General features: G+C 49.0%; 3 protein-coding genes across 3 annotated transcripts in view; all 3 read right to left on the bottom strand.

Moving 5' to 3' along the window:
* LOC138365822 (arginine and glutamate-rich protein 1-like) overlaps nucleotides 1–27,383 on the bottom strand; it is a 259,325-nt gene that overhangs the window by 171,227 nt on the left and 60,715 nt on the right. The gene's annotated exons all lie outside the window — the stretch shown is intronic.
* Nucleotides 3,937–14,950, bottom strand: LOC138366009 (mucin-2-like). The gene is made up of 2 exons (XM_069326727.1): nucleotides 14,916–14,950; nucleotides 3,937–5,761 (listed from the first exon to the last, which is right to left on the bottom strand). The coding sequence occupies exons 1-2, from the start codon at nucleotides 14,948–14,950 to the stop codon at nucleotides 3,937–3,939; spliced, it is 1,860 nt and encodes a 619-aa protein (XP_069182828.1).
* Nucleotides 20,021–20,518, bottom strand: LOC123754573 (P-selectin glycoprotein ligand 1-like). Its single transcript, XM_045737044.2, has one exon. The coding sequence runs from the start codon at nucleotides 20,516–20,518 to the stop codon at nucleotides 20,021–20,023; it is 498 nt and encodes a 165-aa protein (XP_045593000.2).

Genomic DNA, 27,383 nt, shown 5'->3' with positions numbered 1-27,383 from the left:
GAAAGTTTTGCCCAAAATGTGGGAATCGGTTGAATGAAAAACCCGCAATCACATCGCTGGCAACTGGCAGCACCAGTAACACACACAAACTGCCTCTCCCCGGAATGTGACGCATCTGCATCTCCCCCACTCCCACTCCCACACCCCCCCTACTCTCGTAACCGCAAGAAAGGGGGCCACGCTACGTCAGCGGACGGTCCACGGTCAGCGAGAGGGCAGGACATGCCCCCCCCCCCCTCTCTCTCACACACACACACACACACACACACACACACACACACACACACACACACACACACACACACACACACACACACACACACACACACACACACACACACACACACACACACACACGATTCGGAGATAATCACCAGAGCTGCACCATTCGTCCAGCTTACCTGCAAGAAGCTTAGGGAGTGGATGGAAGGGGAGGAGTAGGGAAGGGGAGGAGTAGGAAAGGGGAGGGGAGGGCGGACGACGACTCCACCCAACAGAGCAGGGGGGGGGCAGGGGTGGGAGGGGCCGCTAGCTGGGCCAGACCCTCCGGCCCTTCACGTTGTTAGTGAAAGCAATTAATGTAGCAGCGGCCAATATGATTGTGGTTATCAGGGTCGTCGAGACACGACGCTCCTAAACAGACAGTGACTAATGGTACTGTCGATGGAGTAGTGGGGGGGGGGGGAGTACGGGGAAGATCATATTAAAGGGGTGGGGAAGGGGGAAGGATCATATTAAAGGGGTGGGGAAGGGGGAAAGATCATATTAAAGGGGTGTTGGCAGCCTAAAAAACAGGTTAGGAGTTGGACATGGCAAGATGCCTGGGAGGTGCAGTGCTGAGGTGCAGTGCTGAGGTGCAGTGCTGAGGTATATAGTTACTGAGGGCGCCAGCAGCACGTACACCGGGGCCTGTCTACGGCGTTATGAGGACGTTAGGGGACTGTGAGGGAGGTGTAGGAGGGGACTTAATGAGTTGGGAGTCTAAAGTTCACACAGGTGAACACGAACACACACTCGCCAGAACACACACACCGGAACACGCACCACCCACAAGCCTCAATGCTTAGGATAAGGTAAGAATTATTGAATTATTATTAAACCGAACATTCAACTACAATATTCTTCTACATTGACAGACTTTGAAATACCGGCTTGGTATTAACAAGGCCAGGCAAGCGAGGAGTGGGGGGGGGGGGGGAGGGAAGGGAAGGGAAGGGAAGGGAAGGGAACTATCAGGGGGGAAAAGCGCCAAGCCATTGGGACTATATAGCACTGGGAAGGGGTCAGGATAAGGATTTGGGATGGGACGGTGGGAAGGAATGGTGCCCAACCACTAGGACGGTCGGGGATTGAACGCCGACCTGCATGAAGCGAGACCGTCGCTCTACCGTCCAGCCCAAGTGGTTGAGCGGGGGGGGGGGGGAATTAGCTGCTTTTGACCTTAAAAGTTGAACCTTGGGAGATACATATGAGAATGTAGTTGACATTCTTGTTCCGTTCCGGCCAAACAATGGACAAGTTTGAGGGATAGAAATAGCCTAAGCTACTCTATACCTTTGAGACGTATTTCTTTCTTATCTCAATAAACATACTTGAACTTGAATGGACAAGTGTCTTTGTAGCTGTGTCTTGGCTGAGGCTGCGAGCACCTACAACGGCTCTCAACACTACTGCACATCATGCAGTGCCAGCACATGATGTGCTGATGTGGCAGTGTCTCACGGGAGGACGGCAGCCGTGTGTCAGGAGGACGGCAGCCGAGTGTCAGGAGGACGGCAGCCGTGTGTCAGAAGGACGGCAGCCGTGTGTCAGGAGGACGGCAGCCGTGTGTCAGGAGGACGGCAGCCGTGTGTCAGAAGGACGGCAGCCGTGTGTCAGGAGGACGGCAGCCGTGTGTCAGAAGGACGGCAGCCGTGTGTCAGGAGGACGGCAGCCGTGTCAATGAAGATTAATAACAGACTGGGCCCAGCACGAGGGGTGAATTGGGGGGGGAGAAGAGGAAGGTAAAAAGAGAGAGAGAGAGAGAGAGAGAGAGAGAGAGAGAGAGAGAGAGAGAGAGAGAGAGAGAGAGAGAGAGAGAGGGAGAGAGAGAGAGAGAGAGGGAGAGAGAGAGAGAGAGGGAGAGAGAGAGAGAGAGAGAGAGAGAGAGAGAGAGAGAGAGAGAGAGAGAGAGAGAGAGAGAGAGAGAGAGAGAGAGAGAGAGAGAGAGAGAGAGAGGGAGAGAGAGAGAGAGAGAGGGAGAGAGAGAGAGAGAGGGAGAGAGAGAGAGAGAGAGAGGGAGAGAGAGAGAGAGAGAGAGAGAGAGAGAGAGAGAGAGAGGGAGAGAGAGAGAGAGAGAGAGGGAGAGAGAGAGAGAGAGAGAGAGAGAGAGAGAGAGAGGGAGAGAGAGAGAGAGAGAGAGGGAGAGAGAGAGAGAGAGAGAGAGAGAGAGAGAGAGAGAGAGAGAGAGAGAGAGAGAGAGAGAGAGAGAGAGAGAGAGAGAGAGAGAGAGAGAGAGAGAGAGAGGGAGAGGGAGAATGAGTGTGTGTGTACAGTACAGGATTTACTTCTTGAAGTCACCTGTACCTCGGGGTACACCCTTACCTTGAGGTGGTTACCTTGAGGTGCTTCCGGGGCTTAGCGTCCCCGCGGCCCGGTCGTCGACCAGGCCTCCTGGTTTCTGGACTGATCAACCAGGCTGTTGGACGCGGCTGCTCGCAGCCTGACGTATGAGTCACAGCCTCACTCCGCCATAAGACTGAAACCATACCAGCTACACTCCATAATTAAACACTCTGCCATAACCATAAACTCCTATGAAGGATCTCTCCAGTAGAGTCAAGGACTCCAGCACGTATAATGCCTGGTTAACGAGACTATAGTGTCTGGAACTCTGCCATCTTGCCAGTCACTGCAGCCCCCCCCCCTCCTCCTCACACCTCACAGACACAGGAAGTGACCCACAGCGAATGAATGAATGAATGAAAGCAGTCGCTGCATGACCACCAGGGCGTGCAAATCCCCCCCCCCTCCATCCCCCCTCCCCACACACACACACACACACACACACACACACACACACACACACACACACACACACACACACACACACACACACACACACGCACACACGCACACTTGCCCAATACACCGATGAAGCAGACGGGGCAAGCCTTGCGTGACCTTTGAACCGGCACGAAGCTGCTCCGGGACAGGTAAAGGTGGACAGGGGGTCAACAGCCCTCCCCCCCTCCCCCCCCCCTCGCCCAGTTTCCGGGCGGTGGTGCTTGCTTGCCCTCCGAGCCAAGCAGCTCCGAGCCACGAGATATATATATACAAGGTTTATGTACTCTGCTTGAGCGTCTTCACTCTCTCCCTCCATCCACACGCAAATGCGTAACTATTATATTATTTTGATAAGACTGACAGAGAGGGGGACAGATATAGTCAGCGAAATGACAGACAGGCAGTCAAACACAAAGTGGGAAGAGGAAAAACAAAAAGACAGATAAACGGAAAGAGACTGGACTGCTGGGAGGCAGGGGCATCCAGTGCACAGTAACAGGCAGACAGAAGCGCGCGCACACACACACACACACACACACACACACACACGGGGGGGGGGGGGGGTCGGGTCGTTGGTGTGAGGCAGGTCGGGTCGTTGGTGAGAGGCAGGCCGGGTCGTTGGTGTGAGGCAGGTCGGGTCGTTGGTGTGAGGCAGGCTGGGTCATTGGTGAGAGGCAGGTCGGGTCGTTGGTGTGAGGCAGGCTGGGTCGTTGGTGTGAGGCAGGCCGGGTCGTTGGTGTGAGGCAGGCCGGGTCGTTGGTGTGAGGCAGGTCGGGTCGTTGGTGTGAGGCAGGCTGGGTCGTTGGTGTGAGGCAGGTCGGGTCGTTGGTGTGAGGCAGGCCGGGTCGTTGGTGTGAGGCAGGTCGGGTCGTTGGTGTGAGGCAGGCTGGGTCATTGGTGAGAGGCAGGTCGGGTCGTTGGTGTGAGGCAGGCTGGGTCGTTGGTGTGAGGCAGGCCGGGTCGTTGGTGTGAGGCAGGCCGGGTCGTTGGTGTGAGGCAGGCTGGGTCGTTGGTGTGAGGCAGGCCGGGTCGTTGGTGTGAGGCAGGTCGGGTCGTTGGTGTGAGACAGGCCGGGTCGTTGGTGTGAGGCAGGCCGGGTCGTTGGTGTGAGGCAGGCTGGGTCGTTGGTGTGAGGCAGGTCGGGTCGTTGGTGTGAGGCAGGCCGGGTCGTTGGTGTGAGGCAGGCCGGATCGTTGGTGTGAGGCAGGCTGGATCGTTGGTGTGAGGCAGGTCGGGTCGTTGGTGTGAGGCAGACCGGGTCGTTGGTGTGAGGCAGGCCGGGTCGTTGGTGTGAGGCAGGTCGGGTCGTTGGTGTGAGGCAGGCTGGGTCGTTGGTGTGAGGCAGACCGGGTCGTTGGTGTGAGGCAGGTCGGGTCGTTGGTGAGAGGCAGGTCGGGTCGTTGGTGTGAGGCAGGTCGGGTTGTTGGTGTGAGGCAGGTCGGGTCGTTGGTGTGAGGCAGGCCGGGTCGTTGGTGTGAGGCAGCTCGGGTCGTTGGTGTGAGGCAGACCGGGTCGTTGGTGTGAGGCAGACCGGGTCGTTGGTGTGAGGCAGGTCGGGTCGTTGGTGTGAGGCAGGCTGGGTCGTTGGTGTGAGGCAGACCGGGTCGTTGGTGTGAGGCAGGTCGGGTCGTTGGTGTGAGGCAGGTCGGGTCGTTGGTGTGAGGCAGGCCGGGTCGTTGGTGTGAGGCAGGCCGGGTCGTTGGTGTGAGGCAGGTCGGGTCGTTGGTGAGAGGCAGGTCGGGTCGTTGGTGTGAGGCAGGTCGGGTTGTTGGTGTGAGGCAGGTCGGGTCGTTGGTGTGAGGCAGGCCGGGTCGTTGGTGTGAGGCAGCTCGGGTCGTTGGTGTGAGGCAGACCGGGTCGTTGGTGTGAGGCAGGTCGGGTCGTTGGTGTGAGGCAGGCTGGGTCGTTGGTGTGAGGCAGACCGGGTCGTTGGTGTGAGGCAGGTCGGGTCGTTGGTGAGAGGCAGGTCGGGTCGTTGGTGTGAGGCAGGTCGGGTTGTTGGTGTGAGGCAGGTCGGGTCGTTGGTGTGAGGCAGGCCGGGTCGTTGGTGTGAGGCAGCTCGGGTCGTTGGTGTGAGGCAGACCGGGTCGTTGGTGTGAGGCAGACCGGGTCGTTGGTGTGAGGCAGGTCGGGTCGTTGGTGTGAGGCAGGCTGGGTCGTTGGTGTGAGGCAGACCGGGTCGTTGGTGTGAGGCAGGTCGGGTCGTTGGTGTGAGGCAGGTCGGGTCGTTGGTGTGAGGCAGGCCGGGTCGTTGGTGTGAGGCAGGCCGGGTCGTTGGTGTGAGGCAGGTCGGGTCGTTGGTGAGAGGCAGGTCGGGTCGTTGGTGTGAGGCAGGTCGGGTTGTTGGTGTGAGGCAGGTCGGGTCGTTGGTGTGAGGCAGGCCGGGTCGTTGGTGTGAGGCAGCTCGGGTCGTTGGTGTGAGGCAGACCGGGTCGTTGGTGTGAGGCAGACCGGGTCGTTGGTGTGAGGCAGGTCGGGTCGTTGGTGTGAGGCAGGCTGGGTCGTTGGTGTGAGGCAGACCGGGTCGTTGGTGTGAGGCAGGTCGGGTCGTTGGTGTGAGGCAGGTCGGGTCGTTGGTGTGAGGCAGGCCGGGTCGTTGGTGTGAGGCAGGCCGGGTCGTTGGTGTGAGGCAGGCTGGGTCGTTGGTGTGAGGCAGACCGGGTCGTTGGTGTGAGGCAGGTCGGGTCGTTGGTGTGAGGCAGGTCGGGTCGCCAGACTGCACCGGAACTGTTCGCTCCGGGTGATAAGTGTTGATATTTGAGCGTTACCTTACCTTGAGGTGCTTCCGGGGCTTAGCATCCCCGCGGCCCGGTCGTCGACCAAACCTCCTGGTTGCTGGACTGATCAACCAGGCTGTTGGACGCGGCTGCTCGCAGCCTGACGTATGATGCGGAATGCGTGCGGAATAATGATAAATATAATTTCTTAATAACTTGCCATGGCCAGGGTGCTGCACCTGCTGCCTCCGTGACTGCTTCAGCAGCCGTGGCCAGGGTGCTGCTGCTGCTGCAGCTGCCGTGGCTGATGCTCTGCGTCACTACTCAGGTCTCCGGCTAAATTTATTATATTTAATAACAGAGTGGATCAGGCGGCGAGTAATGGCAGGAGCCTTAGGACGCAGTGAGGGGCTACGTGGCCCCTCACCTTCACGGCCCCCATCACCACAGTGAGGGGCTACGTGGCCCCTCACCTTCACGGCCCCCATCACCACAGTGAGGGGCTACGTGGCCCCTCACCTTCACGGCCCCATCACCACAGTGAGGGGCTACGTGGCCCCTCACCTTCACGGCCCCCATCACCACAGTGAGGGGCTACGTGGCCCCTCACCTTCACGGCCCCCATCACCACAGTGAGGGGCTACGTGGCCCCTCACCTTCACGGCCCCCATCACCACAGTGAGGGGCTACGTGGCCCCTCACCTTCACGGCCCCCATCACCACAGTGATGGGCTACGTGGCCCCTCATCTTCACGGCCCCCATCACCACAGTGAGGGGCTACGTGGCCCCTCACCTTCACGGCCCCCATCACCACAGTGATGGGCTACGTGGCCCCTCACCTTCACGGCCCCCATCACCACAGTGAGGGGCTACGTGGCCCCTCACCTTCACGGCCCCCATCACCACAGTGAGGGGCTACGTGGCCCCTCACCTTCACGGCCCCCATCACCACAGTGAGGGGCTACGTGGCCCCTCACCTTCACGGCCCCCATCACCACAGTGATGGGCTACGTGGCCCCTCACCTTCACGGCCCCCATCACCACAGTGAGGGGCTACGTGGCCCCTCACCTTCACGGCCCCCATCACCACAGTGAGGGGCTACGTGGCCCCTCACCTTCACGGCCCCCATCACCACAGTGACCCGTTCAGCCGACCACACTACAAGGCGACCAGCGGCATGGATTCACAAGATAAAAATCGAGAAGGTAAAAGGCCTTGTGAGCGTGTATTGCACTCCACGTCGGCTCCTTCCTTGTAATTGATGATTCGTGTGGGTGAGGGTGTCAGGACAATGGTGGGGGGCGCTAGTGGGGGGTGAGTGACAGTGGCGCTGGTGTGGGGTGGGAGGGGGGGAATATGAGGGGGCACAGTAGGGGAGCACTGAGTACTGTGAACTGGTAGTACTCAGGAATACTCAGCTCTCAACACTTCCCTAGACGTGTCTGTCAGTAGGGGAGACTGAGCTCCTTGGCCCCACTCTCTCTGTACTTGTGTAAAGGAGGAAATGTAGATGTTTATCTCTCAGAATGTTTGGTAATATGTTTATTGTTTGTGATGTGTGTCTATGTATGTATTAACACGATGTACTGAACGGGGTGAGAATAGCTTGAGCTACCTCATCCCTTTGTGTGTATTTTACCTCAATAAACTTATTTCAATTTCAATCTAACTGGCTGTGTGTAGTGTGCCAACACGCCGTGCTCTGCTGCTCCTCTTGTCGTAATGGCTGGTGAAGGGCGCAGTCAGGCTGAAGGGAACATCCTGTGGAAAAGATTGAAGGGGTGAAGAGAATGGGATGGGTGCGTACAGGAGGGTAAATGAAGGGGTAGAATTGAAGGGGGGATGATGAGAGGGGAGGGGGAGGAGGAAGGGACTCTGAAAGGAACGAGCAAGAGAGAGTAGAGGCAAAAAGGAAGGAAAGGAGAAAGGTTCAGGGGAAGGGGAATGATGGTGGGGCATGGGGGAGGGGAAACATTGGGAATTATCAGGAGAAAATGTCAAGCCATAAATCCTATATAGCACTTAGAATGAATCAGAATACGGATTTGGGATGGGACGAGAGGGGATGGAGAGACGAATGGTGTCCAACCATTTGGCCGGTCGGGGGATTGAACGCCGACCTGCAAGAAGCGAGACCGTCACTCTACCGTCCAAGCCCAAGGGAGATGGGGAGGAGTGGATGTTACCTCATAAATTCATCCTCGCACACTCACTCACATGCAAGTTAACAGACTCTTTTTTGGTGCTATTTTGTTTTATTAAAGTTTTTATGCAAACACGTCACAGACTGGAGAATTACAGCGCTCTTCTGGGTGACAGGAAGCCCTCGTGTGCACTCTGGCTGTGGTCGTCTGTGGGTGACAGGAAGCACTCGTGTGCACTCTGGCTGTGGTCTTCTGTGGGTGACAGGAAGCCCTCGTGTGCACTCTGGCTGTGGTCTTCTGTCGGTCACAGGAAGCACTCGTCTGCACTCTGGTTGTGGTCTTCTGTCGGTCACAGGAAGCACTCGTGTGCACTCTGGCTGTGGTCTTCTGTCGGTCACAGGAAGCACTCATCTGCACTCTGGCTGTGGTCATCTGTGGGTGCAACCCGTTCTCGCAAATTTAATAAGTCAATATTGACTTATTAAATATGTGCATAGGTGACATACTTAACATAATAGATACCCTTATAAAGATTCATAGAAAACACCGACCTTACCTAACCTTGTTAGTATCTTAAGATAAGCATCTTAAAGCTTCGTAATTACAATTATTACCTAACCTATAATAGGTATAGGTTAAGTAATAATTGTAATTACGAAGCAATAAGATGCTTATCTTAAGATACTAACAAGGTTAGGTAAGGTTGGTGTTTTCTATGAATCTTTTTAAGGGTATCTATTATGTTAAGTATATCACCTATGCACGTAGTTAATAAGTCAATATTGACTTTACGAATTTGCGAGAACGGGTTGGTGGGTGACAGGAAGCACTCGTCTGCACTCTGGCTGTGGTCTTCAGTGGGTCACAGGAAGCAAATGCATATGTCTGCACTCTGGCTACGATTCGTTCACGCTTAACGAATTGATTACACACAAATCACTCTCCGATTACACGCTAATTATTCACTGATCATATCCTAATTATTCACTGGTTATATCGTAATTATTAGCCGAATATTTAATAATTATACACTCAATGTATTGATTACTCATTACTCGGTGAATAGTCACCCAATATTCAACAATTTATCATCATACATTAATCATTGAATATTAATCACGGATTAATTATTCATGATGACTTTGCGATCTGAGCCATACCTCGTCTACCTTGTCTTGGTGAGTAGATATTGGCTCTGGGCTCTCTAGGGCGGATCACACCAGGCTATCTTCCTTGCGTCTACCTTGTGGAGGTTCCGGAGATCAACGGCCCAGCGGCCCGCTTTCCGACCAGGCCTCCTAGCTGGTCAACCAGGCCTCCCAGCTGGTCAACCAGGCCTCCCAGCTGGTCAACCAGGCCTCCCAGCTGGACAATCAGGCCTCCCTGTTGGTCGTCTGACGTCAGGCTGCTCGCAGCCTGTTGGACGCGGCTGCTCGCGGCCTGCCGTATGAGTGACAGCCTGGTTAATCAGGTATCCACAGCCTGGTTGATCAGGCAGAAGTGAAGGTAGAGGGCGTGTTGCGACTCTCACCAGAACACGCCCCTGTGATAATACCACCACCCACGCCAGTGACCACAACCACAGGGTACAAAGACGAGCAAGCCACACCCTCAAGTTGATGGCTCATCAACTTGAGCAATCCATCAAGCGCCTAAGTATAGGCTAAAGATAAGCCCTTAAGCCGGTTCTCCATCTATACCCCTCTAACAAGCCTCTTACCTTGTAAATATATTCGACAAGTCAGCATCTACCAAGCTAGCCAGTCAACGAGTCAATCACTCACCTATCAATTCAGCCAGCCAATCAGAATGAATATTACTCTGTCTGGCTTGCTGGCAGAATAGCAGGCTGTCTGTCACTCGGAACACCTAAATGGAAATCCATTTCCTCAGGCAGCTGTAGCTAGGCAATATACCCCTCAGCCAACCAGGCATTCATCTACTCACTCAGCCAACCAGGCATTCATCTACTCACTCAGCCAGCTAAGTGACCTGTCAACGTCTCCCTCGACATATTTCAGCCGAGTGGGTTATATCCACGGGTCAGAGCGCTGTGAGGAGAGTCCCTGAGAGCCCCGACCCACGGGGCCGACCCACGGCGGGGCCGACCCACGGCGGGGCCGACCCACGGCGGGGCCGACCCACGGCGAGGCCTGGATAATGATGGGCGGATATATGGTCTTCAGACCCCACTAATGACCTCTTGATGCCCAAGGACCAACAGCTATTAACAGCCCCCGCAGCAGACCCTAAATGGAGGTCCTGTAGATAAGGGAAAGCTTAGATGTGTCAAACATTAACCGCAGGACGCTGAGGGCAGAGCTGCAAGAGTGACGTCACGGGGGGGGGGGGGTGTCCACTCAAGGGGGGGTCTAAGGGGTGTCCACTTAGGCGTGTCCAACTTCAGACTGGCTCAACGCCGCCAGTCAGGAGCTGCGTTGACTGTGTATCAGTGCATTGCTTTTTTAATCTGGTTACATGTTTTAAACGAGGGGGAAACCAGCGAGAATTGGCACTAACTGCTGCAACAAGACTGTTTGTCGACAGTTGAAGCCTGTCTTGTCACACTCCACCGTAAACTAAGACATGTTGCCGGCACTTCAAGAGGTTTACACACCTTCAAGACAGCGTCCAGAGAGCGGCAGCCCCCGAGTGGAGACCTCTCCAGTCATGCCTCACCATGGTCGGCGGCATGACCCCGAAGCATAACTTGACAACAGCTCGCTGGCTGCAGGTGGCTACACGAAGGCCAAACTATTACAGGTTGCAAGCAACAGCCTGTTGGACCAAGCTCCCACAAGTCCAGCTTGGCCTCAGGCCGGACTTGGGTAGAACAACAACTCCCAGAACCCCATCCAGCAGGTTTCCAGCAGGTGTCCAGCAGGTGTCCAGCAGGTGTCCAGCAGGTATAACCTGGGAAGTGAGCGATCACCTGCTACAGGAAGGGACAACTGCCATGTCTACTGGCGTGTCCACGAAGGTGTCGCCCTCACCGCCCGTCAGGGGTCTCAGACATTCAATCCATATAATCGGTTTAGTTCCATCTTACGGATTTTACGGCTGCCGGTAATCTGTATAAGCTAATTAGAATCGATAATGCTATCGTTGAGGTAATTACCGGCTGGAGAACATCAGCAATAAGCAGCTTTGCGATCCCCCGTCACTTTAGTCGTAAAAGAAACTGACCCTTACGGCCATAGGCACCAAAGCTCAAAATACCTGGTGGGAAAGGGTGGGAAAGGGGGGGAGCTGTTTGAGGTCGACCAGGCCTCAGGTTGGGACGCTGGTGTCACCGGTGAGCTGCCTCACTACCCGCCCTCACCAGGAATGTGTGGCTGGCCAGACACGTGCCTCACCGGGAATGTGTACACCTCGTTACCACCGCTAACCAACATCTCTCTCCACAACATGTGACTCTGACGTCCTCCCTTCATAATACTGAACCTACTGAATCACACACAATAAATGACCTCCATAACTCGGCTCGGAAGACAGTTGTATCATAGTCTGTCACATGACGGTAAATTACCTTGAAGTACCTTAATGACTTTGGACGGGAGCCAAATTTTTGTGACTGAAAGGGAAAGGTTGTTATGTTCACTATGACCTTAACAGGTCCGTCATAATTAATAATAATAATAAAAACAGTAGGTAGGTGTTGTGAAGACATGTGCCGTTGCTGCCCTTAGTTTCCTTACAGCTCCCTTGCAGCTTACAGCTTTCCTTACAGCTTGTCCCAGGAAACCTTCTTAAAACGTCATGTCCTGTCCGGGGATGGAGCCAGGAACCTCTGGGTTGTGAGCAGACTAAGCTGATCAAGAGTAAGCTAAGCTGACCAAGACTATGCTAAGCTGACCTAAGCGGACATCCCACTGTCAGTGGGGAGGAGGAGGGAGGGGAAGCGAAAACCGAGGCTCCTGGTAGACGGATCTTACTGTATCTCTGATTGGTTCGTTGAATTAAGTGATTTCACTGTACAAGTACGGAATCCTGTCTTAATGACTTTGATATACAGTTGTACATGGCCTAATTGTATCATTTTAAAATCTTTTGTGCTTTCTTATCATTTGTTTAAATCTATTTCAGTTGTATGAGCTGATCAAGTGTATTGTATTGTAGTTGAAGGCTTTACCAATTTTACATCCAATTCTTAAGTTTTTGTCTTCACAATTTTCAAAAATATTTGAGTTCTGCAACATTGCATAACTAGTAATATTCTGTATGTTTCGCCACTTGCCATCTTATTTGTTCACTGTGAACACTAACTTTATAATTACGATCTTACGCCTCTGAAGACGTCCTCAAGACGGAAGTACTTGGATGCTTGGATGTGTCTATGTGGCTGGATATATATATATATATATATATATATATATATATATATATTTATATATCCATCTGTAATTAATAAGGATGTATATTCAACATATGACCCCCTCCCCCCACACACACACACGTCAGGGAGGCGGCGAGGGGTCAAACAAGTCGTCCATCTTCATCAACTCCTCCAAGATGGACACAGACGTGTCATCACTACCATATGTTCCAAAACGTGTCGACGAGTTCACTTATATACAACCACGTTACTGTGACTTAGAACACCACAAGAGTGTCATCACGCCCCGCCAACTCTCATTATGTTTTAATAGTTAACACAACAAAAACACAGGTAATTCCCCGGGCCAGTCCACAGCACAAGGTGCACTTATAAACATTAACTTATAAACATAAACATTAACATAAAAAAAACAACCTCAATTGCAATCAATTTAAAAGCTATCGTCTCTCTTCTGATGTTAACAATCTCAGTCAACATTATCTCGGTACCTGCGCCTGTGTTCACGTTGAGTTGGAACTATCTGTGGGGTACCTGTGTGGCACCTGTGTGGTACCTGTGTGGGGTACCTGTATAGTACCTGTGTGTGGCACCTGTGTGGCACGTGTGTGTAGTACTTGTGTGTGGCACCTGTATGGCACCTGTGTGTGGCACCTGTGTGTGGCACCTGTGTGTGGCACCTGTGTGTGGCACCTGTGTTACCTGTGTGGCACCTGAGGGTCGTAAGCGCGGGAGGACCCCATTAACGACCTCATTTATCAACGCAAGTTAGAGCAGCCTCCTGGAGCTTATTTAATGCTCTCTCAATTACACGTACACTGGCGTCGTTGGTTGGTTGGGGGGGGGGGTGTCGTTGCTGGGTGGGGGGGTGCTGGTGTCGTTGGTTGGGAGGGGGGGGGGGTGTTGGCGTCGTTGGTGGGGGGGGTGTCGTTGGGGGGGGGGGGTGTTGGCGTCGTTGGTGGGGGGGGTGTCGTTGGGGGGGGGGGTGTTGGCGTCGTTGGTGGGGGGGGGGTGTCGTTGGGGGGGGGGTGTTGGCGTCGTTGGTGGGGGGGGGGTGTCGTTGGGGGGGGTGTCGTTGGGGGGGGTGTCGTTGGGGGGGGTGTCGTTGGTGGGGGGGGGGGTCATAGTAAACATGTCTCGTCCAGTCTCTGCCACTTCAATATATTGGTATTTGTTAAAACTCGAGCAACCCTTCAACACTCGACCTGTGAGGGGGTGTGACCTGTGAGGGTGTGTGACCTGTGAGGGTGTGATCTGTGAGGGGTGTGACCTGTGAGGGGTGTGACCTGTGAGGGTGTGACCTGTGAGGGGTGTGACCTGTGAGGGTGTGTGACCTGTGAGGGTGTGACCTGTGAGGGGTGTGACCTGTGAGGGTGTGTGACCTATGAGGGGTGTGATCTGTGAGGGGTGTGACCTGTGAGGGGTGTGATCTGTGAGGGTGTGTGACCTGTGAGGGGTGTGACCTGTGAGGGTGTGTGACCTGTGAGGGTGTGTGACCTGTGAGGGGTGTGACCTGTGAGGGTGTGTGACCTGTGAGGGGTGTGACCTGTGAGGGGTGTGACCTGTGAGGGGTGTGACCTGTGAAGACGTGTGACCTCGCCCGTTGACCTAAACCTATTTGTTTAAAACCTGCGAGATCATTCATCTCTCTCTAGCATACTCCCTCGTCTTGGACACAAGCAAGGAAAGGAGGGGGGAGGAGAAGGAAAGAGAGAGAGAGAGAGAGAGAGAGAGAGAGAGAGAGAGAGAGAGAGAGAGAGAGAGAGAGAGAGAGAGAGAGAGAGAGAGAGAGAGAGAGAGAGAGAGAGAGAGAGAGAGACAGAGAGAGAGACAGAGAGAGACAGAGAGACAGAGACAGAGGAGGGGTGGATCCCGCAGGTCAAGCACAACCCATTAACCAACCAACACTGTACCGCCACCACAATTCGCTTTATGCCTCACTATCCTTTAACGAGCCGCTCATGTCTTGACAGCAGTGTTCTCCACCTCTATAAACATCATCCCTCACCAGTGTGTGTGTGTGAAATACTGACAGAGAATTAAGCTTGGGAGATTCAATATGCCATTACATACGCAGGAGAGGCGCGAGGGGGAGCAATCTGGTGCCGTGGGAGAGGACTTTATTACCACCCGATAATTCCCCCTCGGTTGGTCAGCCACTTTTTTTCTCATCAACTCGTAAACATTCAGCTTCTCCCCGAGCTTTTTGCGTCCTGTTGATGGTGGCGTCTAGGTGGGAGCAGGCCCCGCTAGGTGAGGGCAGGCCCCGCTAGGTGTCTAGGTAGGGGGCAGGCCCCGCTAGGTGAGGGGCAGGCCCCGCTTGGTGAGGGGCAGGCCCCGCTAGGTGAGGGGCAGGCCCCGCTATTTGAGGGGCAGGCCCCGCTAGGTGAGGGGCAGGCCCCGCTAGGTGAGGGGCAGGCCCCGCTAGGTGAGGGACAGGCCCCGCTAGGTGAGGGGCAGGCCCCGCTAGGTGAGGGGCAGGCCCCGCTAGGTGAGGGCAGGCCCCGCTAGGTGAGGGCAGGCCCCGCTAGGCGTCTAGGCAACGCAGAAGTTCTTAAGAGTCTATGGTACTTCTCAAAATGTATTATACACGTTATGGAAAATGTATGCAAATTAGGTAAAACAATTAAAAAAGATAATTAACTTTTACTATTAAATCAAAAGGATTCACTTCTCAGTGATGGGCGAAGCCTGTATATCCCCCATAGTGCCAGGTCTTCCCCGGGAGCCCGGGTGCCACCGGGTGCCTGCTATGGCACCTTACCCATCACTACTCCTCAAACCCGGCTTCCTGCTACCAACCCACTACCAGAACAATTTAAGTAAACTCAACTTCACAACCTTAGTGGAAAGAAGGAACAGAGAGGACATGATCACTACATGAAAGATAGGAGGGATCGACAAGATGGACAAAGATAAGTCTCCTTAAAGTGGGAGAAATTTGGACAAGATGACGTGGGTGGAGGCTGCAAATGTGTCGACGGAATCACCGCCTCCCCGACACAATCACCGTCTCTCCCGACACAATCACCGCCTCCCCGACACAATCACCGCCTCCCCCGACACAATCACCGCCTCCCCCGACACAATCACCGCCTCCCCCGACACAATCACCGCCTCCCCCGACACAATCACCTCCTCCCCCGACACAATCACCGCCTCCCCAATACAATCACCACCTGCCCAATACAATCACCGCCTCCCTACAGCTTGCACTAGAAACACAATTACAATCCCACCAACACAATCGCTGCTCCTGCCACACCTTCCTCTACACTTTACGAAACAAATGACTTGTTTCGACTTGACTTAATAAACTTGTTTGATCCCTATTGCTAATTTGTAGGCGCTTAACTGCAAGCCTCAGCCACCACCTGACAGTTCTGGCATCATAAATGCTGGGAGATCACTCGCCTGGGGATGCTGCGGAGGCAACATCTTCCCGAGGCCCTCATCTCCGCCGCACAGCCTCCCAGGGTGAGAGTCTGTGGGAGCACTAAGGAGCAACTCGTATATTAACATTCACCACACCGCAAATCAGGAGCAAACGCGATTAAAGGCGAGGTTATGGCGGCGTCACGCTGGTGGTGGGTGGTGGTGGTGCAGGTGGTGGTGGAACAGGTGGTGGTGGTGCAGGTGGTGGTGGTGCAGGTGGTGGACCAGGTGGTGGTGCAGGTGGTGGTGGTGCAGGTGGTGGTGGTGCAGGTGGTAGTGGAGCAGGTGGTAGTGGTGCAGGTGGTAGTGGTGCAGGTGGAGAAACAGAGGTAGGAAACCCCCATAAGAAATGGGTTTCCAGAATATTTTCAGAACTGTAGAATGAACAACATCGTCTAGCAAGATGCTTATACACTACACTCCACTACACTCCTCCATACACTCCTTATACACTCCTCCATAAATGGCCACACTAGCTGTGGCAGGCTGCATCAAGCATGTATACGGCACCCCCTCCCCCCCATAAAACGATGTGTATGGCGTATATAGCGATCCCCGTGCACGGGTCCGCGGGTGGTCAACAGGGAAGAGGCGTGGCAGCACACATTAGTGCCTCAACCTACATAACAGCCCTCACGCACATTAAAAAAAATTATCGTAAAGTTTTATCAATGGTTACTGAACGCCTTTTTATACGTCACATTTCACAGGGCACAATGTGCTTAGCTATTTTACAGTTTGTTTAGTGTTGCAGGCATAAAAAAGACATACGACACAATGTAAATTGTCTGGGTGAATGTTATATGGTCTGATAGGCATGAGAGAGAGACTCTTAGGCAAGCTACGGTCGCTGGGGTGCGTGCTAGAGGCGACGGGATGCCTAGATTTAGGAGCTCGAGTTTTTATGGAGGGCGGTGCTTGGTGTGTGGAGCTGGGAGGTGTTTGGTGTGTATGGAGCTGGGAGGTGTTTGGTGTGTGTGGAGCTGGGAGGTGTTTGGTGTGTGTGGTGCTGGGAGGTGTTTGGTGTGTGTGGAGCTGGGAGGTGTTTGGTGTGTGTGGTGCTGGGAGGTGTTTGGTGTGTGTGGAGCTGGGAGGTGTTTGGTGTGTGTGGAGCTGGGAGGTGTTTGGTGTGTGTGGTGCTGGGAGGTGTTTGGTGTGTGTGGAGCTGGGAGGTGTTTGGTGTGTGTGGTGCTGGGAGGTGTTTGGTGTGTGTGGAGCTGGGAGGTGTTTGGTGTGTGTGGAGCTGGGAGGTGTTTGGTGTGTGTGGAGCTGGGAGGTGTTTGGTGTGTGTGGAGCTGGGAGGTGTTTGGTGTGTGTGGAGCTGGGAGGTGTTTGGTGTGTGTGGAGCTGGGAGGTGTTTGGTGTGTGTGGAGCTGGGCGGTGTTTGGTGTGTGTGGAGCTGGGAGGTGTTTGGTGTGTGTGGAGCTGGGAGGTGTTTGGACGTGTAGTGCATCCTCAGTGTACACACCTAGTTCTGCTTGTGGGGGTTGAGCTCTGCCTCTTTGTGTGTGTGTGTGTGTGTGTGTGTGTATGGTGTGTGAGTGTATGTATGGTGTGTGTGTGTATGTATGGTGTGTGTGTATGGTGTGTGTGTGTGTATGTATGGTGTGTGTGTGTGTGTGTATGGTGTGTGTGTGTGTATGTATGGTGTGTGTGTGTATGGTGTGTGTGTATGGTGTGTGTGTGTATGTATGGTGTGTGTGTATGGTGTACGTGCGTGTCCATCACCTGCTCTCCCAGCCGCACACAACACTGCCCCAACCAAGGTGTTTAGTCCCCCAGCTGCTGCTGCTGAATTCGTAACTCAGAAACCGGTTCCTTGGTTTACACAAAAAAAGGGTTCATAATAGGCTATAACTAAAATTTTCAACCCTTGTATTAGTATACAAATAGTTATCATCACGTATATAAAAGTCACCTTCACTCGGGTATAAAATGATCGTTTAGACCCCCCCAAAGCGGCTTCACCCAAGTGCCACATTATACAGGAGCGAATTGATTATCATCCACTCGATAAACATGAGATGAAGGCCATCAAATGACAGCTGATGAAGACGTGTCATGGCTGGCCAGCAGCGGTAATTAGTCAGCAGGTCTGTATATAAGGAGCGGCCGAGCCATAGTGTCGATGGTGCGCACGCCGACACACGCTCGGCCCGTCACATTAACACAATAAGGTGACACACGCCACCTTAGTATCACCTCCCAGCCCGTCCTCCTAATTAGGCTCTCCAACGTCAAGAAAACGGTTAATTTTAATGTGTCCTCTCCCAACCTACCAGAGGACCCAAAACAGAAAACGGGACAGTACGTCACTTTCGCCAGCCGCTTCCATTTTCTAGTACGACAATTTTTTGTATATAGGTAGAGACATACGTCGAAATGCGACGTTCTATTAGGCGGACGGGTATCTTTAACAACATCAACCAGTTTACATTAACAGTGACGGGGATGATTTAGAGCGTATTGACAACTTTGTTCCTGTTGTTGTTGTTGTTATAAATTTAGTTACCCAGAACGAAATATCCATGTAGCACGGGCTATGGTGAGCCCGTAATAGAGTTCGGTTATGCACAATAACCTTGTTACTGTGATATTTGGGCCAAAGTTTTAAATGGAGGTGGAGTTTTCACCATTTCTCCCGTTTCTTTTCTGCTTCTGTTTTAGTGTACTGGTTTTAGTCTTGTTTTAATAACATTATCTTGGTGACGGATGTAGATGCAGAATGCTCACTAGTGAGTCCCATTCTTCAACGGCTTTTCTAATAATTGTAGTGGCTGTGGAATGTGCATCTTATGCAGCTGCTGTCGTTGGATTAATGTTGAGTTTGATGCGCAGGGCTTCAGTAGCTTCACATTCCAGTAAGTAGTGCAATAGTGGCGCCTCTGATTCTGTTCCACAGATATGACATTCTTTAACTATTGGGTTTATTACCTCCCAGCAACACTTGTAACCAAGTCTTAGTCTGTATATGGCTACTGCAATATCTCTGGATATCTGTTTGTCAGGCTTGAAAGAGCCTGACAAACCCAGTGGCTTGTTCGTACCATATCGCAGTGGATCTGCCTTCCGCTACTTTGGATCTGTGGCGACATTTGACAGTTGGGAGCATTTTCTTCTTGATTTGCTCATTAATCTGTGAAAAACTTTGAGGTATTTGAACCTGAATAACAGGTAGAGCAGTGGCAGTTTTTGCTAGTGAGTCTGCCGTTTCATTACCATCTATGCCAATGCGACTTGGTATCCAATGGTGATTGACAGCCCTAGATTGTGTGCTGCTTTTCCTATATGTTGGATTTCTGTTATGAGTTGTATATTATCTCTGTGCTGGATGGATAACAATGCCTGGAGCGAACATTAAGAGTCGGTATGAATGATGATATCATGTAAATTATTCTCAATTGTATAATTTATAACCTTCTTCAGGGCCTATAATTCTGTTGGCAATGTTGAGCACCGCTATTCATGCTCCAGTAAGCTTCATGGTTGTTAGTGTAAACTGCTGCCCCAGCACAACCTCTTTCTTGATAAGCTGATCTATCTGGGAAGATGCGAGTCGTTGTGGGTCTTGAGATTATTTCCATTTGTTGTTCTATGACTGCTTTGAGCCTCTGCGAGTCACATGCTGATTTTTTAACTGGTAATCCTTCAATGATAATATTTAGACTCGATTCTTCCCATGGAGGAGGCTGCGAAAGTGTTGATATGGTCTATCTTCCCCTTTGTTTTTAATGATCCATTTCAGGTCCACTTTTTCTAGAATCTTGACCAGATTATCAGTCCATGCACTTGTTCTATATTGAAGGTTTCTCTGAAGCGATCTGTGTATGCTGTCTTTGATTGACAGTCTGGCGGTGGTTCCAACAAGTTTTGTTGTTATGGTGGCTATCCTTTGTTGGATCCTGTTTTCTAATGCTGGTAAGTTGGTCTCCATTCTTAGATTCTCTCTACGCGTCCATATAGGTGCTCCCAGCATTGTTCTCAGAGCATCATTTTGAGACACTTCCAGTTTCTCCCATTGGTTATCACTGAGGGATGTAGGAGCAGGAGCAGCATAGCCAATGAGTGACCTAACTGCTTGAACGTAGTACATTTTGAGTACTGGCAGAGATGCACCCTCTCTAAGACTGGTCATAGAGCGCAAAGCTGAGTTTCTGGCTTTACAACTTTGCCGAAGACATTGATTTTCTTGAGTGAATTTCAGCTGGTTGATTATTATGACTCCGAGGTATTGAAAAGAGGTAATTCAGTCAATTTCATGTCCTTGTCTTACGAGTCTGACGTCTTGAGTTCTCACTCTAACGTCTATTACTTTGGTTTTATTTCTGTTTATTTTCACTGCTATGCGTTCCGCTTCCCTGCTGATAGTGTGTAGGTATTTTTGTGCATGGTTCCTGGCGCCTCTGGTATTGATGATGACCACAAATTCGTCTGCGGAGTTGAGCTGATTTGGCTTTTGGTAACTTTATTCTTTTTGCAGGTTCCATTTATAAGTATTGTGTTCCCCGTGAGAGCACCCGGAGCCTCAGTGTTCCCCGTGAGAGCGCCCGGAGCCTCAGTGTTCCCCGTGAGAGCACCCGGAGCCTCAGTGTTCCCCGTGAGAGCACCCGGAGCCTCAGTGTTCCCCGTGAGAGCACCTGGAGCCTCAGTGTTCCCCGTGAGAGCACCCGGAGCCTCAGTGTTCCCCGTGAGAGCGCCCGGAGCCTCAGTGTTCCCCGTGAGAGCTCCCGGAGCCTCAGTGTTCCCCGTGAGAGCACCTGGAGCCTCAGTGTTCCCCGTGAGAGCACCTGGAGCCTCAGTGTTCCCCGTGAGAGCACCTGGAGCCTCAACTCGACCCATTATATGCTACAACATTACACAGGTCCAGAACACCGTAGGAAAATAAGTTTGCTTCTAATGCACAAATACAACATTTTCCAACTTTTAAGTCACGTCTCCCAAAAAATCTTTTTCCTGGATTGTGCCTGGATGGGGTGCTGGGAGTTGTTCTACTCCCCGAGTCCGGCCCGAGGCCAGGCTCGACTTGTGAGAGCTTGTTCCAGCAGGCTGTTGCTTGGAGCGGACCGCAGGCCCACATATCCACCACAGTCCGGTTGGTCCTGACAGGAAAGTTCGAATTGAGAGGGACATGCCTCTATGCCCATCTGGACAAGAAGGTAGATTCCTAAAGGATGGAGCACTTAGTCTATCTCTTATTCCCCTTAGACTGGGTACGGGCGCTTTCCAATCTCTGAAGCACACAGATAATATTTAAATATGTAGAGTTCACTTGTATCTAGAACCTAGCACTAGAGTCTGACCATATTATTAAACTGACTTTTTCCCTAAATCCTTCACCTATCTCTGAACTGACACACACACACACACACACACACACACACACACACACACACACACACACACACACACACACACACACACACACACACACACACACGTTCCTAGGGTGTTCACTATGCGAGCTTTGTGTGTGTGTGTGTGTGTGTGTACTCACCTAGTTGGCCTTGCGGGGGTTGAGCTCTGGCTCTTTGCTCCCGCCTCTCAACTGTCAATCAACAGGTGTACAGATTCCTGAGCATATTGGGCTCTATCATATCTACATTTGAAACTGTGTATAGAGTCAGCCTCCACCACATCACTTGTTAATGCATTCCATCTGTTAACTGTGTGTGTGTGTGTGTGTGTGTGTGTGTGTGTGTGTGTGTGTGTGTGTGTGTGTGTGTGTGTGTGTGTGTGTGTGTGTGTGTGTGTGTGTGTGTGTGATGGCAGCCTGGAGCAGGGGGTGTTGGGCACAAGACTGGGCGTCTCATCTGTGGGAGGTAGAGAGCAGTATGTGTCTCGCCGCGTCAGAGGGCCGCGGTTCAGTATTCTCATACCATTGTTACAACATCACAGGAGCCGCCGGGTAATTTATTCAATGAAGAGCGCCTATACATCATGTGTGCCAGGCGCTGAGGCACCTGAAGCACCCCCGTGTACCATGGGGGAAGGTGCTAATAGCCTTCAGCTGGTAGTTAACCACATACCTGGTTGTAAACTAGGTGTGTTTGTCATGTTTAACAACGGTAGATGTGACTATTTATATACCTGATGCCTTGACCCATCATGACCGAAATGACCAGCTCAACACTAAGGGTTTAGCAAAGACCATTCCATGTTACTTCATTTTTGAGTGTACTCACTTAGTTGTGGTTTAGGGGAAGGGGGCCGCGAGCTTTGGCGGCGTGTGTGTGTGTGTGTGTGTGTGTGTGTGTGTGTGTGTGTGTGTGTGTGTGTGTGTGTGTGTGTGTGTGTGTGTGTGTGTGTGTACGTGTATATATATATATATATATATATATATATATATATATATATATATATATATATATATATATATATATATATATATCTGTGCTGGCTAGGGTTCGAGTCTCCTGGTGGGAAAGTGTTCTAAAGTTGTATATATATATATATATATATATATATATATATATATATATATATATATATATATATATATATATATATATATATATATATATATATATATATATATAATACCCAAACACACACTGCCACCCCTTGAAGTATTCAGAGGACCCGTAGCCTCGATGAAGAAACTATAAGGCACTCTTTAACTTTCACGTGCCTCCTTGAAGACGGTGTAAGATACAGATTTTGATTAAGTAAATATAAAAGAATAAAAACACAATCACGAGGTTAAAGTGTGTCTGCTTGATAAAGTAAATTATATTAACATAAAAATGTATTAAGCTTCCTGATATACGATGCAACACGGACTTACGAAACACACACACACATGACGCAACATGGCCATGCGGTGCCCCCACACACATGACTTAACATGGCCATGCGGTGCCCACCCACACACATGACGCGACATGGCCATGCGGTGCCCACACACACACATGACTCAACATGGTGGTGTACACCTGGGGCCGTAGGAGTGCGGCCTCACCTAAGGATGGAGACCTCACACAACTGGCATCACCGAGTGCAAAATGTAGACAATAATTTGGTTATATTTGGACAAATGAGAGAGAGGCAGCACACGTGCCGGCCGAGCGGGAGGCAGCACACGTGCCGGCCGAGCGGAAGGCAGCACACGTGCCGGCCGAGCGGAAGGCAGCACACGTGCCGGCCGAGCGGAAACCAATAAAGTTGATGGGCCAAAAACTTATTTTATGTTTTACATTCTAAGCAGAGAATATTTAGACTCGGTCACCGATTCTTTGATAGATTTTTTATGTTAAAGGAGGTAAGGTAACTATCAGAACAAAACACCAAGCCAGGGCGCCAGTAGTAGGGAGGAAGAGCCACAGGCCCTTTTTTTTTTGGCGAGAGGACCCCTGTGGACTGTAAGAGCCACAGGTAACTTTTTTTTCTGGCCAGAGGACCCCTGTGGACTGTAAGAGCCACAGGTAACTTTTTTTTTTCTGGAAATTCATGTGTAGCATGTCGGGGTTTTCAGGTAAATTTTGTCAGTCACAGATTTTAGAAGTAAGGATTTCTTATGAGAAAAATAATTTCCCAGACTTAGAAGTTTGTTAAGGGCTTATGGGACAAATTCAAGTAACGTATGTAGCTCTTTAGGGTTTCCAGGAGAACTCTACGGACATATTTTACATGTTTTCAACTTACAAAAATCGTCTATGTAAGCCTTAGTTATTCATATAAATTTAGAAAGTTATCTGTATAAGTCAGGGTTTTCAGGGGCTCGTACATCACACCCCCCTCCCTCCCCCCCTTACCTCGCAATCTCTCGCGTCACCTTTATTTACCTTACGCCCGGCCAGCCAGTCGCCTCTTATCATATCTTATCTTCTCCATAATATCTGGACCGTCCCTCTCTCTCTCTCGCCTCCTATTTCCTTACAGCTATTTTCAGAGTTTCAAATAATCATAGAAGTTTATTTATATGTTTATGACCGAATTTGTAAAAGGACCATTTTCAGAGAATATTGTCTTAGATGTTTTGTTAAGGAAAACAGACCACTTATCCATAACATTTAGTTTTATATCCATTTACAACTATTTCACCTGTAAAGACCAAAATTGAACAGAGACAGTTTTTAGCTCATATTTCATCAGAGTCCAGTTTATACCGAAAATTCGCCAGAGTCTACTTTGAGAGCAAAATTAGTCAGAGACAGTATTTAGCTCATATTTCATCAGAGTCCAATTATCAACAGAAATTCGCCAGAGTCTACTTTGAGAGCAAATTTCATCAGTGTCCTGTAATCTGTGAAAATTTGACAGAGTCCATTTTATACCCAATTTTCGTCAGAGACCATTTTATACCTAAAAATGAACAGAGTCCACTTTGTGAGCAAAATTAGTCAGAGACAGTTTTTAGCTCATATTTCATCAGAGTCCAGTTTATACCGAAAATTCGCCAGAGTCCACTTTGTGAGCAAAATTCGCCAGAGTCCACTTTGTGAGGAAAATTCGTCAAAGACAGTTTTAAGCTCAAATTTCATCAGAGTCCAGTTTATACCGAAAATTCGCCAGAGTCTACTTTGTGCCAAAATATTCAGAGTCCAGTTCATGATCGAAATTAATCAGAGTCCAATTAAAGACCCAAATTTGACAGAGACCACATTTTCGCTACTAGCAGTCCAATCCCCCTGAAATTTTAAACAGTCATATTTCTGACGTAGTAAATAAGATCAAGTCAGTTACCTAGCTCCAGCTCTTGTCCCCCTGTATTTGCATATTTTCTCTATATTCAGCTGCGTTCTTCACATTTTGTCCATGTTTTCTGTGTTCATTCCATGTTCTACAAATGTTCACAGTCCCATTCAGTTCATATTTTCACAAGTATCTCCATTTTTTCTGTAATCTTTCTCTTAGTCTCATTACTTTCTCTACAAATTCTAGTCATATTTTCTGTTTTCATGTTCATCACATGTTCTCTTTACAACTTTTATACTCAATATTCATGCTAACTTCCATATTTTTGTGTTCTTTGTCAATATTCATGTTCCTCTACAAGTTCATGTTCCTCACAAGATCACTTCGTTTTTCACCTTTACTTACATGTTTTCTACATTCTTTGTCATATTCTCCATGTTCTTCACAAGTCCATTGTTCATTCTTTGTAATCCCTATTCTCCTTATCATGTTTTCATGTTCTCTGTAAGTTCATATTCCCAGCATGTTCACTGTATTCATCAACTTTTCTTACATATGTTCTTTGCCATGTTCCCCATATGTTCTCTGGGGTTTTTCCCCTTACATGTTATTTAACGTTCCTTAACTAAAAAAATCTTTCGCCAATCAACTAAAACATAGTCACTTTCGTCATTTCTCAACTAAACTTATTATCCAGTCAACTAAAAATAGTCAGAAATAGCCTCGTTTCAACACTGTTCTTAACTAAAACAACCTTTCTCTTAGCTAAAAATTGTCAAAGGAAACTTCTTTCAGCACTTTCTTAACAGCCGCTACGTTTCATCAAGTAAGAAAAAATTGTCAAAGGAAACTTTCCAAAACTGTTCATAACTAAACTTATTCCCTAGTCAACAGAAAATAACCGTGTTCTTCATGTTTCATTGTCATTTCATAACTAAAATTATCCGCCAATCATCAGAAAAAGTCACGTTCATCATGTTTTGTCTTTTGCTCAACTAAAAGTATTCATCGGTCAACTAAAAATAGTTACTTCATCATGTTTCCTTGTCATTTCTTAACTGAAATATCACTTCTCTCATCTGAAAATAGTCAGGATTAATCTCTTTCAACACCGTTCTTAACTAAAACAACCTTTCGCTTAGCTAAAAATTGTCAAAGGAAACTTCTTTCAGCACTGTTCATAACTAACTTTATCCATCGTCAAGTAAGAAAATATAGTCAAAGATATCTATCATCGTCGTTCTTAACTGACATTATACTTTGTGGAGCACTAAATAGTCACTGTCATCATGTTTTGTCTTTTTTCCATAACTAAAAGTATTCATCGGTCAACTAAAAAATAGTTACTTCATCATGTTTCCTTGTCATTTCTTAACTGAAATATCACTTCTCTCATTTAAAATAGTCATGTGTAGCCTCTTTCCAACACTGTTCCTAACTAAAGTAGCCTTTCACTTCGCTAAATAGTCATATTCATCATTGTTCCTAACTAAAATTATATGTCGTTAAGTAAGAAATATAGTCAAAGACTCTCTTCGAGACATCAAGGACTTACTCAAAGAAATCAAAGTTGCACTCAAAGACATCCTTCGAGACATCAAAGACATCCTTTAAGACTTCAAGGGGACTCTTCGAGATATCAAAAGACACTCTCAAACACTCAAAAATTTACTTGCATCCTCAAAGTTATTCTCAGAGGCATAAAAGTTTTCTCAGAGCTATCAAACTTGTTCTCAAAGTCATCAAAGTTATTCACAGAGTCATCAAAGTTAATCTAAGACATCATTTTTCATCAAAGATATTCTCTCTAAACCATCAATGTTCTTCTCTAAGACATAAAGTTATTCTCAGAGTCACCTTCGTTCTTCAGAGAAACTTTCCAAAACATCTTTGTTCATCAAGTTATTCTCGGAGTCATCAAAAGGTATTCTCTAACTCACTTTTGGTCATTAAAGTTAATTTCTATGTTATAAAAGTTTGTCTCAGAGACATCTAAAGTTAATCTTAGAGTTATCAAATGCAATCTCTAACTCACTTTTGTTCATCAAAGTTGATCTCAGAGTTAACAAAGGTAATCTCTAACTCACTCTCGTTCATCAAAGTTAATCTCAGAGTTATCCAAAGATATTCTCATGTCCACAAAGTTAATCCAAGAGACGTCAAAGTTAATCTCAGACATCTTCATTCATAAAAGTTATTCTCAGAGACATCTAAAGTTATTCTTTAAGACAACAAAGTCTTTCTCAGAGTCATCAAAGTTATTCTCAGAGTCACCTTTGTTATTCAAAGAAGCCTTCTGAGACATCCTCGTTCAACAAAAACTGTCCTCAGAGCCATCAAAAAGTTAAATACAGTCGTCAAAGTTATTCTCTAAGTATCTTTTCGTTCATCAGAGAAGCTTTCTAAGACATCTTTGTTCATCCAAGTTGTTCTCTAAGACATCAATCTTGTTCTCTAAGACATCAAAGATGTTCTCTAAATCATAAAAGTTAATCTCTAAGTTACCTTCGTTCGTCAGAGAAACTTTCCAAAACATCTTTGTTCATCAAACTTGTTTTCAAAGTCATCAAAAGTTAATCTAAGACATCTTTTTTCATCAAAGTTATTTTCAGAGACATCTAAAGTTATTATGTAAGACATAAAAGTTATTCTCAGAGTCATCAAATGTTATTCTCGAAGTCATCAAAGATATTTTCAGAGACATCTAAAGTTAATTTCTATGTTATAAAAGTTATTCTCAGAGACATCTAAAGTTAATCTTGGTCATCAAAGTTGTTCTCTAAACATCAATGTTGTTCTCCAAGACATCAAAGATGTTCTCAAAATCATAAAAGTTATTCCCAGAGCTATCAAAGTTATTCTCAAAGTCATCAAAGTTATTCAAAGAGCTAACAAAAGTTATTCTCTAAGTAACCTTTCGTTCATCAGAGAAGCTTTCTAAGACATCTTCGTTCATCAATGTTGATCTCTAAGTCACCTTGGTTCATCAAAGAACTCTCCTTCTTCCATCAAGTTATACTTTAAGACAACATTGTTGTTCTCTAAGACATCTTCAGGCATAAAATTTCTC

Source organism: Procambarus clarkii, chromosome 18 (genome assembly GCF_040958095.1).
Source record: "Procambarus clarkii isolate CNS0578487 chromosome 18, FALCON_Pclarkii_2.0, whole genome shotgun sequence".
NCBI classification, from domain to species: Eukaryota; Metazoa; Arthropoda; class Malacostraca; order Decapoda; family Cambaridae; genus Procambarus; species Procambarus clarkii.
This window is presented reverse-complemented; position numbering and strand designations above follow the sequence as displayed.